The sequence below is a fragment of the Carlito syrichta genome, unplaced genomic scaffold, assembly GCF_000164805.1.
Source record: "Carlito syrichta isolate Samal-C Ts95f unplaced genomic scaffold, Tarsius_syrichta-2.0.1 Scaffold288945, whole genome shotgun sequence".
NCBI classification, from domain to species: domain Eukaryota; kingdom Metazoa; phylum Chordata; class Mammalia; order Primates; family Tarsiidae; genus Carlito; species Carlito syrichta.
This window is the reverse complement of record NW_007233041.1, coordinates 112,300-128,387: the sequence shown is the minus strand read 5'-3', so window position 1 is coordinate 128,387 and position 16,088 is coordinate 112,300. Positions and strand designations below refer to the sequence as shown.

The window sequence follows — 16,088 nt, the reverse complement described above, 5'->3', positions numbered from 1 at the left end:
GGTATCGTTTTTTACTACTCTAATGGACTATCATTCATTAGCATTTAAAAGTATAACTATTCACCCAAAGGCACACACTTGATGTGGAACATTCCACATGTTTTTCACATCGAAATCAGTGCTGAGAATGCTATTTGAATAGATAGGGTTGATTCAAAATAATGTTAGAGCTCTGCCTCCTTGGCCTGGAATTCTGGGTCTTTCACATTTGCATTTCGAATCTGGAGTAGTCAACATCTGCTGAGTGCTTGCTACATGTCAGGAGAAGGCATCCATACAACAACCCCAGGAGGCACTATTCTCATCCCTGTTTACACAATGTAAGTCAGGACACAGAGCAGTTAAGTGTCTTACCAATAAGTGGCAAAGCTGGGATTTGCACCTAGGCTGACTCCAGAGCCCAACTGTGCTACACAGACTCTCTCTTCCTGGCTATCTCTTGCTGCTCCCCTCACACTCTCGAATGGTGAGTTTGCTGCCCAAAATGCTCCTCGATTATGGCAGGACTCTTCACAGCTCTGAGCCTTTGAGCATTCTATTCCTGCTTCTTTTCACCTCCTAGGTGATGCTTTCCTAACTTGTCCTGGCAGGGCTGGCTGATCCAGTTTTCTCTGCTCTTGCAACACTTTCCTCACCTCTTGGAGAAGCAGTATGCAGGCTGCACTGGGGACTTTCTGAACACAGGTCTCCCTTTCCGTTAGCTGCTGATCCCCTCTAGGAAATGAACTGGGTGAACTTCATCCTTGTATCCCCAGAGTCCAGCGCATGGGTGAGGCAAAGTATGTGCCCAACACATATATGCTAATTGAATTATTCTCTGCCTTGCTTCTTATACAACAGAATGCTTCCTCACTTCATTAAGGTATGTTTCCTCAAATGTCACCATTCTAGACTAAACGTTCCTGATCTCTGTATACCAGTAGCACCTCCTGGAACTTTCCATGACTTTACACAAAAATATTCTTCATACATATAACTGTACCTGATACAGAAACATGCATGCATATCCACAAACATACACACACATATACAAGCACATATATGTATAAACAGAGAAATGCACACATATACACATGCATACACATACAAACACACACATATACACATAAACAGACATGATGAATACACACATATATACATCAGATGCACATACATAAAAATGCATACACATAGGTACATGAAAACATGCACATACACTGTATGTGTGTATATATATTCACATATATATATATGCCCACATGCATGGATGCATATGCACACATACAAACACATACACTATACATATGTAATACACCTATGAGCATAAACATCATATCCATGCATACATAAACAGGTGGGTATGAAAAAATTCATGTATGTGCACAGATTCAGTTATGCACACATACAACACACGCATGTATACCTACATATACATATATGTTCATATGGCAGTTTTTTAACTCCCCCAGTAGGATTGAAGCAAGAGTAGGAACTTGGCTTTGTTTACCACTATATCTAAAATGCCCAAAGACATGCCTGACACAAAGAAGGAAGACATCATCTATTTGTTAAGTGGAGAAATGTATCTTTGGCTTTATTTTGCTCACTGTTACTATTCCTAATATAAATCTGTTGAGATCACATTAATCACTGCTAAACAAGCATACACAGCATGGCCAGGCATTGTTCTAAGTGCTTTACGGATATACGCTCATTTGTTCTTCAAACAACTCTATGAGATAGGTATTATTATTTTCACTTCACAGATTGGGAAACCGAAGCATGGAATGTCAGGTGACTTCCCAAAGGCACACAGACAGCCAGTGGAATTAGGATTTGAATCAGTTATGTGTTTTTAGCTACTGTGCTGTGTTACATCAAGAATTTTAATTTTTACTGTCTTCAGAAAGCCAAATTCTTACATCAGAGCCACAGTATACAGCATAGATAAGGATTAGAGTTATGGAAAGGTGGGGTGGAGGAGATGCTGTTGAATGATATAACTGGAGATTTTTCTACATTCCAAGGTGCTGCTGAATTATATGACTGTGACTTTTCTATATTCCAAGACATTTTCGTTCTCAATTACTCCAGGTTGCTGTACTGGCTGTAGAGTGTACTGAGGCAATCTTCAAGATGCCCAGGACAAGGAAATTTAAAACTTTTTTCTCTTTTCTCTTAACAATGACTTACATGAATGCACAGGTAAGAGAAAGTTGAAAACAAGGAAAGGAACCAGGCCTAGGGAGAGATAACAAGGAAGCGGCCAATAGTTCAGATGTGAGGCTGCCGCGTGGGGCATTAACTGGAGATGTGCATTTTCCCACCATCAGCTGCTCCTGTGCCTGGCCCAAAGTAAACACCAGTGCTCAGAAATAGTGTATGGATGTGAAGCACCATGTGTTGAGTTTCTGTGCCATGAAAAACAGTGGATGCGATCCTACTCTTGCAGCCAGTGACGCAAGTGCAATCTTAGACTCCATGCCCCCAAACAAACACTTTTCCAGCAGTTCTACCTTTTGAACTTGGAGTGGGAGGTCCTCCTAACAGGTGGTTGGCAGTGTCAGAACCTGGGGTGGGATTATTCTGTGTATTGTTTTTATTCCCAAGTTCAGCAAAGAAAAATAGCAGCTTATTTCCTCAGCCATATACTAATGCATGAGAGAATAAGTGGAACCTTCAGGTCAAACATTTCCTCTGAATACCTGATAAGGTTCTAGAGCTGATGAGATTGTCAGTGATTTGCTTGAAATCAGGGGCCCTGGGCACAGAAACTCACAACAGATCAAGATGCTCTGCTCTATTTACTAGGTAGTACTTGTTTCATTGTTTGACGAAAAGGCTGAACCAAAGCAGATGTGAAGATGTGGCTGGGGCTCACAGAGGAGGACTGGAGTCTTGGATTCACCCTGCCCTGGTTCGGTAATTTTAGGCAAATCCTTTCACCTCCTGGAGCATCAGTTTTCTCAACCATGAAAGGGAAGTAAAAATACCTTCCTTGTTCCTGGGTGGTGGTTTGAAAACAGCAAATCACTACACAAATGGGATTAACATTAGCATTGATTAATGAACAAAATTAGTCAACAAAATCAACATCAACATTAATATTATATATCTCTCTACCATACAGCCAAAAATAGCTATGAATCCCATTCCTAGTCTAGTCTAAAAAGCCTGACCTTATTCCCCACAATCCATGGAACCCAAATTCCAGTGCTGCTTTAAATATGCTTTATTACAGTCACTTCTCCACTCTGAGCCTCAACTTTCAATTCGTAAAATAGATCTAGAAACACACCTACCTGAAAGAATGCTAAACAGAAGTTCTAACTTCTGTTAGAGATATAAATACGCACCAGTGTAAGTATAAGCTAACACAACAAAAAGGCACAGACACAACTAGAAACATATAAATACACTAGCCAGGGTAAGGTGAGGAAACCTCAGAGGCCCTGTGGTCAGTAAGATTCAGAACCCAACTTTATCGTTTATTGAAAGGTCACCTTGGTCATTTCCTTGCTAGACTCTGATGTGGCCATGTGCTCCTTGAGCTATGGCTGGCACCATGCTTCCTGGCTTTGGACCCCTCCCCTACCTTGGGGAGGTGAATCTCCTCTTTTTCTCTCTCTAATTTACTTTCTAACTAAACTATATTCTCTGATCTAACCTCTGTGCTTGCCTCTGAGTGTTGGCCTCCTGTCCAGTTGTGAAAGGCGAATAATAAACTTTTCTTCTTTCTACTTAAAAAAAAGAAAGAAAAGTCACCTTAAGCAAGTTCTTAAACCTTAATGTCCCTGCATGTTCAATGCAGCATTAGGTATTGGTAGCTTCTAGTGTGTTGTGAGCTGACAATAGTGAATGTTAAAGTACCTAGCAAAATGCCTGGCACAGAGTAGGTGTTTAGGAAACAGCAAGAAAAACAGAAATAATTGCTTTGAGCTCTTCATAAGGAACCTGAATACCAGGAGTTTTTATTATCACCAGCTTTGAGGGAGACTCTGGAGTTTAGTGTAGATTATGACAACAAAGACACTTATTCATGTGTGACTCAAGAAAACTAATTTACCTATTGAATAGTCACTAGTGATATCAGCTGGAGCTATTAAATGGGATAAAAGGTATAAAATAGAGTAGCACATCGAGATTCACTCCCTTTTCCTAATTTGGAGGCACAGGAAGGGACCCTGGCTGATGAATTAGGAAGATTCTGAATTCAGCTCTGACAATTTGCTAGGATAACCTTGGATGACTCACCATTTATCTGGGCCTTAGTTTTCTCATTTGCAAATTGAAGGATTTGGTATAGAAAATCGTAGAGCAACCTTGCAGTTCTAAGGTGTATGATTACTTATGGTCTAAATACTCAGAATGGTATGATTTCATGGCAGCTTCACAGCTGTAGGTACTGAATTGTGTGGCACAAGGTTTAAAAAGGGGTGACACATGGGGTAGCTGGTTGTAGCCCCAGGGCCCTGGAAGCCGCCCAGCTTTCTGTCCACTGGGTAAAAGTGGGGTCTCCCAGCTAAGGCTGTTCCTTTACGGTACAGAGATGCACAGCAGTCCAAGAAAGCCTTGGGGCCTGGTAACAGGAACTCCAATTACCCTTCCCTCACACATCCTCTCTGTCCCTCTGCCACTCAAGGTACTACCACGGCTCACACAGCTGCTGAGGTCTCAGGAAGCAATGGTTCTCATTAAACCAAACCTCAAGTTAAACAATAAATTCGCCAACACATTAACAAATTCCTCCCCCCTTCTGATTCACATCCAGGAACTAATAGAGTTGTCCCTGCTCTATCTCCTCAGGGACTGGCACGGCTCTTCTCCTTCCGGATTCCCCGGCATGACTTTATCTGTGCTTCTAATCCCTCCCTTTCTTACAGACCGTCTGCCTCTCTGGATCCACCTTCTCTCTCTTTTTGGATAAACTCCCTCCCACCCCCAGCTCTTGGCCGGAGCCTAGGCCTGGCTCCTGTGCACCATAGTTCTGCTTTGGTCTCTTTTGCCTACTTGGCAGCTGCACATCACTTCTGCTCTGCCCCTTGTGTCCTCGGTGCCCACGTGTTCCCCCAGGCTGTCTCCTCTGAGCACCAGGTGACGTCTTCTGCACTTAAAACTGGATTCCCAGCTCCACCCCAGACTTTAAGACTCAGAATCCTCAGCAGAGTAAGACTTAGGAATCTATGTTCTTTTTTTCCTTTAAAGGTTCCCTCTCCTAGATTTAGCAATTCCTATTTTTGATTTTTCAAAATCCGCTTATATTTGTTATCTTAATTATTGATGAATTTACTGATTTCTGAGGACTGGCTGTGTGGGCTGGATGCTGGATGATGGGAATACAAAAGTGAGTATGATTTGCTGGGGAAACTGAAAGGTGTAAAGTGTTTCAGAAACACAAAATAGGGAGCGACTGATGTTTTTCTGAGACTGGGATTGCATTTGGAGAAGTTTCCACAGTGGAAGTAACACTGAGACTGAGTGCTGATGAATAAGCAGCGAGTAAAGGAGACAGAATGTGCCTGAAATGTGGAAAGAAGGCCAAGTGGTCCTGGCGGCTTGACTCTTACCAAGACAGATGGGGCAGAAACCATCCTGTACTCCCTGCTCCTCAGGCTTCACTCCTGTTTCCTTACCTCACAACTACTTTTGCTGAAATGTCAATTTCACAAGATATACTTTAGGTAAAGTACTAATATATTAGCAAAACCCTTGTTTGGGGCTACTTTTTGGCTTCAACAGAGATCAACTGATTTGATGAAGAGAAAGACTTTCATCACAGGTGTTTCAGGATAGAGTAGGGAGACCCAGCTGCAGTGCTATCGACATTTGAGGCTGGATAATTCTTTGTTGTAGAGGGTTGGCATCATAGGCTGTTTGGCAGTGTCCCTGGCCTCTGCCCACCATGTGCCAGTATCATCCCCCTTTGCCAGATGTGATCAAGAAAACTGTCTCCAGACATTGCCAAATATCCCCTGGGTGGCGGGTTAGAAGAGGAATAAAATAACCCCAAACTGAGAACCACTGGTCTAGAGAAAGAGAATATAAGCCTTGGAGTCAGACTGAAATTCAACTCTTGCTATGATACTAGATATGTGATTGTGGAAGCATTGCTCTTTCTGCCTTTAATTCCCTCATGTGCAGAATGAGGAAATAAACTCTACCTTGCAGAATTATCATGAGAAGTAAAAGATCAAGTAGGTGAAGTATCAGAGTACCTGGAACATAGGAGCCAAGTAAGAAATGGGCAAATTGTAATGGCACCAATAAGAGTGGTGGTTCTAATTGTTTTTATTAATGGTGTTAATATTATTATTTTATTGTTAGAAATTAAAGCCTAATTGAAGTTTAAAAGCTACAATGAATACATAAATTCCACTATACCAAGAAGCAATGCCAGGGCAGGAAAGAGTGTGATGATATTACTGGACACTACTTCCTCTAGGAATCCTTTTAGAAATCTTCAAATCTCAATTCTGGGCCCATTTTATGTTTTTCCAAAGCCTTGGAACAAATAATTGCAATTGTTTATTTACTTGCCTGTTTTCTTTACTGGAATACAAATTCCCAGAAGTCCACTTCTGTCTCATATTCACTATATATCCCCAGCAACTGGTAACATGGGTCATCAGTAAATATTATTGAAAACTTTTCTTTCTTCCAGATTTGTTACTTGCTCCAAAGACATGTTAAGGGTCAAATTCAAGAGTACAGTGGACCATATCTTAACATATATGCCACTCCTTACAACACAGTGGTATCTACTATGGAATCAGTGGCATGGGTTTAGGTCATGCATCTACCACTTAAATATAAGACTCAGGCAGTTAGGTCGTCTTGTGAGCCTCAATTGTGTCATGTGGCAAACGCGGCAAAATAATAGTATGCATAAAGTTGTTTTGAGAACTAAGTGTAAGATAAATAAAGATCTATGCTTGGGTCTGTAACTAATTCACTCAGAGACTCAGTTGTTCCCAGTGCAAAATGAAAGCACACGTACCTTTCCTAACTTCACCATAAAGTCATTAAGAGGAGTAAATTCTTTTTATTTTTTCTATTCAATATGAATTTTATTTTCAATTGCTGTTGAAAACAAGTGGATGATACATCTTTTAAGGAGAAAGCTGAGTCCATAGCTGGGATGGGAGGAAGCAGTGGATGAGGGGGCAGATGGGACACGTATGGGAAAACCTCCCTATAACCTATGAAAATGCAAAGATCAGAACAGAGGTTTGCCTGCAGTAGGTCCCAAACTGGTTATATCAGAATCATCTGGGGAGTGTTTAAAACCTTTGGATTTCTGAGTCCCATCTCAGACCTACTAAATCAGAATCATGGGGGTAGGCCCCTTGGGAATCTGCATTTTTAAAAATAAGCTCTCCCTCCCACTCCCCACCCCTCATGATTCTGAAACATCCAGGTGTCACTAGGCTCACAAAGTACTGTTTAGGGAACTATAGGCAGATAATTCTTAAGAACCGTGGCAGCATGAGGGCAGATGATTCTAGGAAAGGCAGTGATTAGCATCTCCCTTGTTTTACTAATGAATACATGAGTGAGAAAAGAGATATGACTCGATTCTATACAAGAGAAGCAAATTCTATAGTGAATGCAGATGTGTGTCATAAATCAAAGTCTATAATTGCAAGGGATCATTGCTAATAAGTATAATTCTTGGTCAAACATGCTACATGCTTATAGATAAATACTTGCAAAAAATGTGGTATATATACGCAATGGAATATTATAAAGTCATAAAGAAGGGCAAAATTAGGGAAGTCACAGCAACTTGGATGGATTTAGAGTCTATTATACTCAGTGATCTATCACAGAAACAAAGAACTGAGTACCACAAGTTCTCACTCATAAGTGGACACTGAACATTTATCATAATATTGCAAGAAACAGATTGGCAGTAGTGGAGCACAGCTGGGGGCAGGGGTGCGGTGTGTATAACATCAATAAGGGTAACTGATTCTAAACCAGGCAAAGTGAGAACCAATGGGAGACCCAAACTTCACCTGTATGTAGATCCCACTTACGTACCTAATCCTGAATTGTTCCCCCACATCTTTAAAATAAAATACTAAGTAAATACTTCCCCCAAATTAAGTAATCTAAAGCTGCTGCCTGCCTACCCTCTCTTCTCGAGCATTGATGGCGGTAAGACAAGAAATCGGCATGCTTGTTGCTTGCTATAGCAAACTATGTTTTGTTCCAGGAGGGCATGAACCAGAAACCCTCTTAGCAAGACTAGTTAAATACATTCTTCTGCCTTTAAAAATAAAAGAAACTCAAAAATCCTCATTTCGGTTTGACTATGCAACTCAGATGAACAATTTAAATCAATTCAACATCTGGCCCAGACAAGCAATGTAAGCCAATTCAACATCTGGCAATGAATCCAGTATTGGTAATCAAAGAATTGTGCTAAACCCAGGCACGAAGTTTGCTCTTGGCCAAAACCTTCTGATGTGATGGGTGCAAAAGCAATAGAGATTTCCAGATATCTAGGAGAGCCCAAACTTTTGCTCCTGGAGAACTAAGCCAGGTATACCCGCTGTATAGGGACAACTGCCTCTGTAATGAAAGGATACCATATCTCTCAGTTGCAATATTCATCCCTCGTGAAGGAAGTGTCATTATTTCATTCACTCATTCATTAAATATGTAGCTGCTCAGGGTCTTCCCTGTGCAAAGCACTGTGCAGGTTGCTGGGACAGGAGGATGAAACAAGGCGCTAAAAGAGTTTACAGATAAGTAGATAAGAAAATGCTGCACACACAAACCTACAAGTATAAAACACAGTGCTAACAAAGAGGAAAGAGTGCTTAAGTTAGCCTGGGGGAGTCCGGGGAGGCTTCCCAGAGGAGAGGGCACAGGATTCAAGATTTAATGGATAATCAGGAGTTTGTCTGGCAGATAAGAACAACTGAGAGAATGGCCTGTGACAGAAATCAGGCTGTTATTGCCTTTCAGGACAGTTAGGGTGCTGAAGCCAAGAACAGACCTGGAACAAAGTTAATGTTATTTTTATAAGCTAGAAAAAATACCAGCAGCAGGAGCCCTGGCCAGAACCGCCCCCACAAATTGCAAACAAAGCTACTCCTATCTTGACTGTCTGCTGGGGAACTTACTAACCAGTACCTTAAGAACAAAATGTTCTTTTATCGTTGATTTTTATTCCCACGGAGTCCTTCCTCCTCTTTTTCCAGAACTGGAAAAAGTATGGGTTGCGTTTTACTCGCTTCTTTGATCTTTACCCTGTCTTCCCAGGATCCCCTTGGGAGTGAGAGTCCAGGGATATTTCTCCAAAGCAGAATGCTGACACCCCCTCCCGCCCCTGCCAGTCAGAATGTGGGGTCCAGGGAAGTCATGCCCGAACAGCATTTGAAGGGACCACAGTTGTCGGGGTTTGCTTGTGAGAGGCCTGGGTGGTATCCAATTCTGAATCCAAGGCTAGGTTCTTACTTGACATCTAGGGATGTCTTAGCACAGAATTCACTGAACTAGATCTTGAAGCTGTTTCTGACCTCAACCTAAAGAGAATCTTAACGTGGCAAATCCTGTCTTCTGTTAAGAGAACTGGACAAGGAAAGTTAGGCCAGGTTCAGGGAAGGCGGAGGGAGTCCAGAAGCCTCTGGTTCTTCTCCACATGCCTATCCAAAAGGAAGACAGCTCTCCTGATGGACACATCCTACCAGAACTTCTGTTTATGAAACTCCTACTTCTTGTCAGGCATTATGGCCCCAGAGGGAGAAAACCAGAGAGACACCTCAATATTGCATGCCTCCGATGTGCCAGACACTCTGCCAACTACTCTATTTGCACACTGCTATCTCTCACCACAGAAGAGGAAGCAAAAGCACTGAGAGGCACCATATTTGTAAACAGAATGGAAGTTTAAATCCAGATCCTCAGATACCATGTTGAGTACCCTTATCACAGCATTACAATATTTTGTACTATTAAGCTACAAACACACAAGCCAGGGGAGAACAATAAGAATGTTTTCTTCAAAACGAGTGGGGCTTTGCCTGATTTGTTCACTGCTGATAATCCCCAGGGCCTAGGCCAATAACTGACAGGTTGCATGCAGGTAATACATGTCTTTAGCGGATATGTGGTTGGGCCTGTGGATGACCTTTCCAAGGCTTTCGGGCCTCTATTCTCCACATCCTGCCAGGGGCACAGACAGGGTGGGAAATGAGAAAGAACACTTGCACCCAGGCCTCCTCTTTCCCAGATGTTCTAATCCTGAATTGGTTGTCAGGTGAAGAGGAAGCATAAGAGGGCACAGGTCAGTCTATACTGTCCCCCAGTTCATGAGAATACCCTTCCTGGGCCCTTCCCAGCCCCTGAAGATACCTAAGCTCAGATTTTAAAGAATCCATGGTCCTATTCTATCTTTCCACCTAAAAGACTTACCTTTGGAAAATAGAGGGGAAATTTACTAACTTCTAAGCATTTGCACTTTATAGGGAACAAAGGGTCTAAGCCAAAGCCTCTAAAGGTAAAATTTTTGTCATTGAACATCTCTGTTAAGGAAAAGGAAGGGGGTTATTTGGCAGTCCTCCCATTGGAGGGCACAGCAAGTCCTGGGTAGAAGTAATAAGGTGTGTTTTGGTATGTCCCTGAGAAGGGTCTAAAAAACTGACAAGGAATCCATGGCGTCTGTGGCTCCCCATGGGGCAGCCCTCTTTCTTTCAGCATGTGGTGGTCCCAGCAAATGCCTGTCACCTGGGTAGGGGGTGAATGACTGAGACTGTCACCCCAGGGACAACTGAAAAAGCTTGACAGAGAAAGTTTCCTGGCCTCACACATGATCTGGAATGTCAGGATTGCTAGAGGACAGGAATGCTTCATGTCTATCTAGACCACAAGTTCTTTCTCTGCTTATACTTAAAAACTAAAAGCTGGCTCAGCCTGTCATCCAAGCACTTTGGGAGGCCGAGGCAAGCGGATTGCCTGAGCCCACGGGTTCAAGACTAGCCCAGGCAACTTGGTGAGATCTCATCTCTACAATAAATTAAAAAATAGCTGGATGTGGTAGTGCGTGCCAGTAGTTCAAAGCTACTTGGAAGGCTGAGGCAGAAGGAGCACCGGAGCCCAGAAGGTCGAAGCTGGGGTGGCCGTGACTGTGCTACCATACTCCAGCCTGGGTGATGGAGTAAGACTCCAACTCAAAAAAAAAAAACCAAAACAAAATAACGGCATCCCCATCTAAAGCACACACTGCTCACAATGAAAAGTCTTTGGTGAGAAATATCCTTGACTATAATTAAAACTACATTACATACCATTCAACCAACTTACATGTATTACTAGTTATTTACCAATTCTCAGGCACTGTGTTAGATCCTGAGGACATAGCGATGAATAGGGAAGACATGTTCATAGATCGTTGAGAGTTATCCTGTTTCTGGAAGTCCATGTACTGTGTAGAATAAGAGACCATTTAATAACCTGCTGCATAAGGAAACAGACATTCACTCTACAGTTTAAAGCCATCTCACCTTATTCTTGCCTTAATGTGACTATTTATTTAATAAACTCATCAAGCTGTAATCCCGCGCCTTTGGGAGGCTGAGGTGAGTGGATTGCCTGAGCCTGCGGGTTCGAGACCCGCCTGGGCAGCGAGACCTTATCTCTACAAGAAATCAAAAAATCAGCCGGGCGTGGTAGTGCATGCCTGTAATTCCAGCTCCTTGGAAGGCTGAGGCGGAAGGATCGCCGGAGTCCAGCAGGTCAAGGCTTCGGTGGCCAGGAGCAGCCACTGCATTCCAGTCTGGGCGACAGAGTGAGACTCTAACTCAAAAAAAAAAAAAAGTAAAAAAAAATAAAAAAAAATTAAACTCATCAAGCACCAATAAGACCCAGACACAGGGCTTGGCGTGAAGGAAAGGAGAACAATAATATAATGCCCCTGTTCTCAAGGAGTTCACAGTCTAGTGGAAAAGACAAGCAGATAAATCAGAAATTATAATACACTGTAATCATTTCTTCAAATAGTTTGCTGAAATAGGCACAATTTAGAGAATTTCTAAATGTGTCTCAGTGTTTCACGGAAGGCTAAGCAGAAGATAAAGCATCTGATATGGGTCTTCCAGTTAGAGGAGGAGTTAGCCAGCTGAACAAGTGGAGGACCAATCATTCTGGGCAGAGGACATGTGTGTTCTCTGGACAGAGTTCCAGGGGCACAATCAACGTAAGTATCTGAAAGATAACTTCGGCTGTAAGATGAAGTATGAACCAGAATATCCATCTAAGTTTTTAAATCACGAGCCACAGTAAAAAAATGTTCATCAAGCCTAATATGCACATGCACATACACGTGGAATGGGAACAGCTCCATGAAGCAGTGCTCACTTTCCACGTGAAACGTATTCTCATGTTTTCTACTTAGTTCTATTCCATTCCATTCCATTTGTTCTGCAAATTCAATGTCCGTGTCCTGTAAATTGATCTTACGAACTATGAACCACAGCTTAACACTAAACACTGTTAGAACGAAAGCCTAGGGGAAAATATATGGCTACAGCTGAAGTAAGAGAGACTGAGAATCAGAACTACCAACACACACACAAACTGCAAGAAGGATGAAGAGGACAGTTATCAGACTTTACTGTAATTAATTCTTTCTTTCATTCTGTGCTTTTCCATTAAAATCTGGGCAAGTTTTCTTTTGTTTTGTTTTAAATTCACTGGCCCCTAGAACCTTTCCTGGACATGGTCAGTGCTCAACGTGTATTTGATGAATGAATGAATGAATGCATGAATGACAGGTTTAAGAGTTACATAGGAGATGAACTCAAGATTACAGCCAAGGAATTGGAGCCAGGACATAAGCCAAATATATTATGAAAATAAATCTTTAGACTTTATAAGGGTTTTGGAGTCTCATTAGAAAAAAAATAGGTAAGTACAGCAGTTAGAAATTAACACATTTTCTTCAAATTTTCAGTAAACCAAAGAATCATTCAGAAATTTATTCAAATCAATTTTTTCAATGATCATGTATGGAGAAATTAATAATATTATGAATAAATTCTTTATAAATAGATGAAAAGTTCTATAATTCTATCCACATGTTTAACTGCAAAAAAGGGTTTTTGTTATCATATTTTGAAATACCAGTCCTTAACCTTTACTTTAAAAACAGAAAAGGGATGCCGTAGGTTCTGGGGAACATTCTCAACTGAAAAGGGAGATTACCTAGTCCTCCTGCATGGGCATCAATGAGTGAGGCTGCGACCGCAGTCCCAGGGGGAAGGCCAAGGTCTTTTGCTGCCTCTGGTGTGAGCCCATTTCCCAGAGAAGCTCCAGGAGGTAGCACTTGGTTTCCTGGGGAGACATGAAGAAAAACAAACATTCATCAGTTTGAAAAACACGGAAACAAACAGAGGCTTTCCTGAAGAGAAACTCCTTCCTCCCTTCTCCTTCTCTGCATTTTCTCAACTTCAAACAGATAAAAAACACAAGGCCATGAAGTCTTTTTTCTCATTTGGTGACTTGAGTTTATGTGCTTGGTAACTGTGGGTCTTGCTCTGGGGTTCTTCACAAAGCCAGGATCTCTAAGGCATCATTCAAACCAGAGAAAGATTCCATTCATGGGAAATTCCAAAAGGAATACAAACACAGAAGGCCAGGTGAGATGCTCAAACTGTTCCAAGTGGGCTTGCTAACAACAGCTCTACCAGCCTTCCAGCCTGCCTTGCCTTGCACACACACACACACACACACACACACACACACACACACACACACACACACGTTCACACATCCATATACACTCCCTGATAAGCATATATCCCTAAGGGAGTCAAGGAAACTTAACTCTTGTCTTTGCTTCCTGTCATAGGATAAGGGAGGAAGTGTTTGGTACCAATAAAAAATTTGTTAAAAGCTTTTCTCAGCTGGAAAAGAAACTCCAGTCTAAACCTACAAGGCTGCTACTTGCACAACCATAAAATACAATCTGAAAGATGTTCTTTGGCATTGTGCAATGCAGTGACCCTGATATTTCAAGTGACCTTGGATTCTTGCAATCAGTCAGGCCTTCAGTTAAGAATTTATTGATTGTCTTGTTTCATGTGGGTGCTGTGGGGTTGTAAAAAGCAGTCCTTGCCCCCAACCTAGTTAAGAAGACAAGATAAGGACACAGAGAACCACATAAGCCAGAAAGAATGAAATGATCCAACTGCTCTTAGCCTTTTCCTACTGTTCACTCCAACCCCAGGAATTTTATAGGTATTTTTGCACTGAAGAGAGGGCCTAAGAGTTGACCCATATATATGCTATCCCTTTGGGCCTCAAGATTCTATGACTCTGAATGCATGGTCAGCAATTTGCTGGGAGCCAAGATGCTACCTGTTAATTGCTCCATGGAGCTCCAGGCCTGGACAGAGGTGCTACGGGATCTCTGCAGGCAGAGGTGAGGGTAGAGGTTGGGAGGTGGGTCAGAGGGAAAACAGCTCAATCTATGTCCTCTAAAATTGAGTGTCTGAATGGAAACAAAGCACCTCCACAACACCATTTTCATCCACTTTAAGCAAAGAGCTTCTATCTATAATTGAATATGAAAAAAAGAAAGGATAGCTAAAAAGTGGAAGACAGAAACCACCGCAGTGGCTTCTAGAGCGTCACTGTCCAACATGGTGGCAAACAGCCACATGTGGACTGAGCACTTGAAGCATGCTAGAGTAACTCAGGGGCTAAATTTTTCATTGTATTTAATTTCCATTTATAAATGAATACTCAATTTAGTTACTGAACAACTTTTAAGTATGTTTGGAACCACTTGAGTATACAAATCTACTTTTTCAAAATTAATTTAAGAACTCTAAATCAGATATTTCCAGTGAAAATTAAATATCTGAATTAAGACATATTAAGTGGAAAATACACACCAGGTGCCAAAGATTTACTCTGGAAAACAAGTGTAAAATAGTGCAATAATTTTTTTTAGCAGTTATGTTATGATGACAGTTTGTATATCTGAAGTTAAATAAGATACATTAGAGTTAATTTCATCTACTTTAATATGGCTACTGGAGAGTTTTTAATTATATACGGTATATTTCTATTGGATAGTGCTGTTCTGGAGGATGAGGTTAAGATGCTCAAATCATGGGCAGAAAGTCGGAAAACCTCTAGTGAGTTTTGAATGCCAGAGTAGCAGAAACCTGGAAGAGAGCAGTGCCATTGGCTCTGATGGCTTGGCTCTGGACAGTATCTTAATTGTCACTATGTCTAGTATCTAAGACACAAGAGTCATTATTCCCATTTACTAAGTACTTCCGTGGCAGGGATTGTGCTTAGGACACATATCACGCATTTTCTTACTTTATTTTCAAAATAACCTCCTGTGAAGGGAACAATAATACTGAGACTGTCCGTATTTCACAGGTGGATGGAGAAACTGAGGTTTACAGAGGAAAAATAAGGTCCCCACAGTCCCACAGCTTTTGAGCTGGAGACAGGCCATGGATTCTACTTTGACTGATGATACCACAATCTGTGCTCTTAGTCATCACACTACCTTTTGCACATGTTGTTTAAAAACGTGTTCTGAATGAATCAAGAGATCAAAAGAAGTATTTTTAGAACAAGCATTATGTATGTCTAAAAAGTAGCACCCGGCCGGGTTGGTGGCTCAGCCTTTAATCCCACGCCTTGGGAGGCCGAGGTGAGTGAAATGCCTGAGCCCACGGGTTCGAGACCCGCCTGGGCAATTTGGCGAGACCTAATCTCCACAATAAATCAAAAGTTAGCCAGGCATGGTAGCGCGCGCCTGTAGTTCCAGCTACTTGGAAGGCTGAGGTGGAAAGATCACCGGAGCCCAGCAGGTCGAGGCTGCAGTGGCCGGGAGCGGCCACTGCACTCCCGTCTGGGCGACAGAGTGAGACTTGGACTCAAAAAATAAATAAATAAATAAACAAAGGAGCACCCTTTGGAAATCTTGCCCACTAAATTGAATTTTTTTTTTTTAAGGGGTTAGCTTCTTCCATAGTAGAGTCAAAATGGAAATTCTGCTCCACTTTCATCCCCAATATCCACAAACATAAAAGCTGTAATTTTCATTAAAAAAGGTTCTAGACAGAAGGAGGATT

At 41.8% G+C, this 16,088-nt stretch overlaps 1 protein-coding gene across 1 annotated transcript in view; it reads right to left on the bottom strand.

Moving 5' to 3' along the window:
- LOC103256117 (FGGY carbohydrate kinase domain-containing protein) overlaps positions 1–16,088 on the bottom strand; it is a 325,744-nt gene that overhangs the window by 223,946 nt on the left and 85,710 nt on the right. Inside the window, exon 3 of the mRNA XM_008054012.2 lies at positions 13,192–13,320. Coding sequence (XP_008052203.2) covers positions 13,192–13,320 — 129 coding nt within the window. The remainder of the gene's footprint in view (positions 1–13,191; positions 13,321–16,088) is intronic.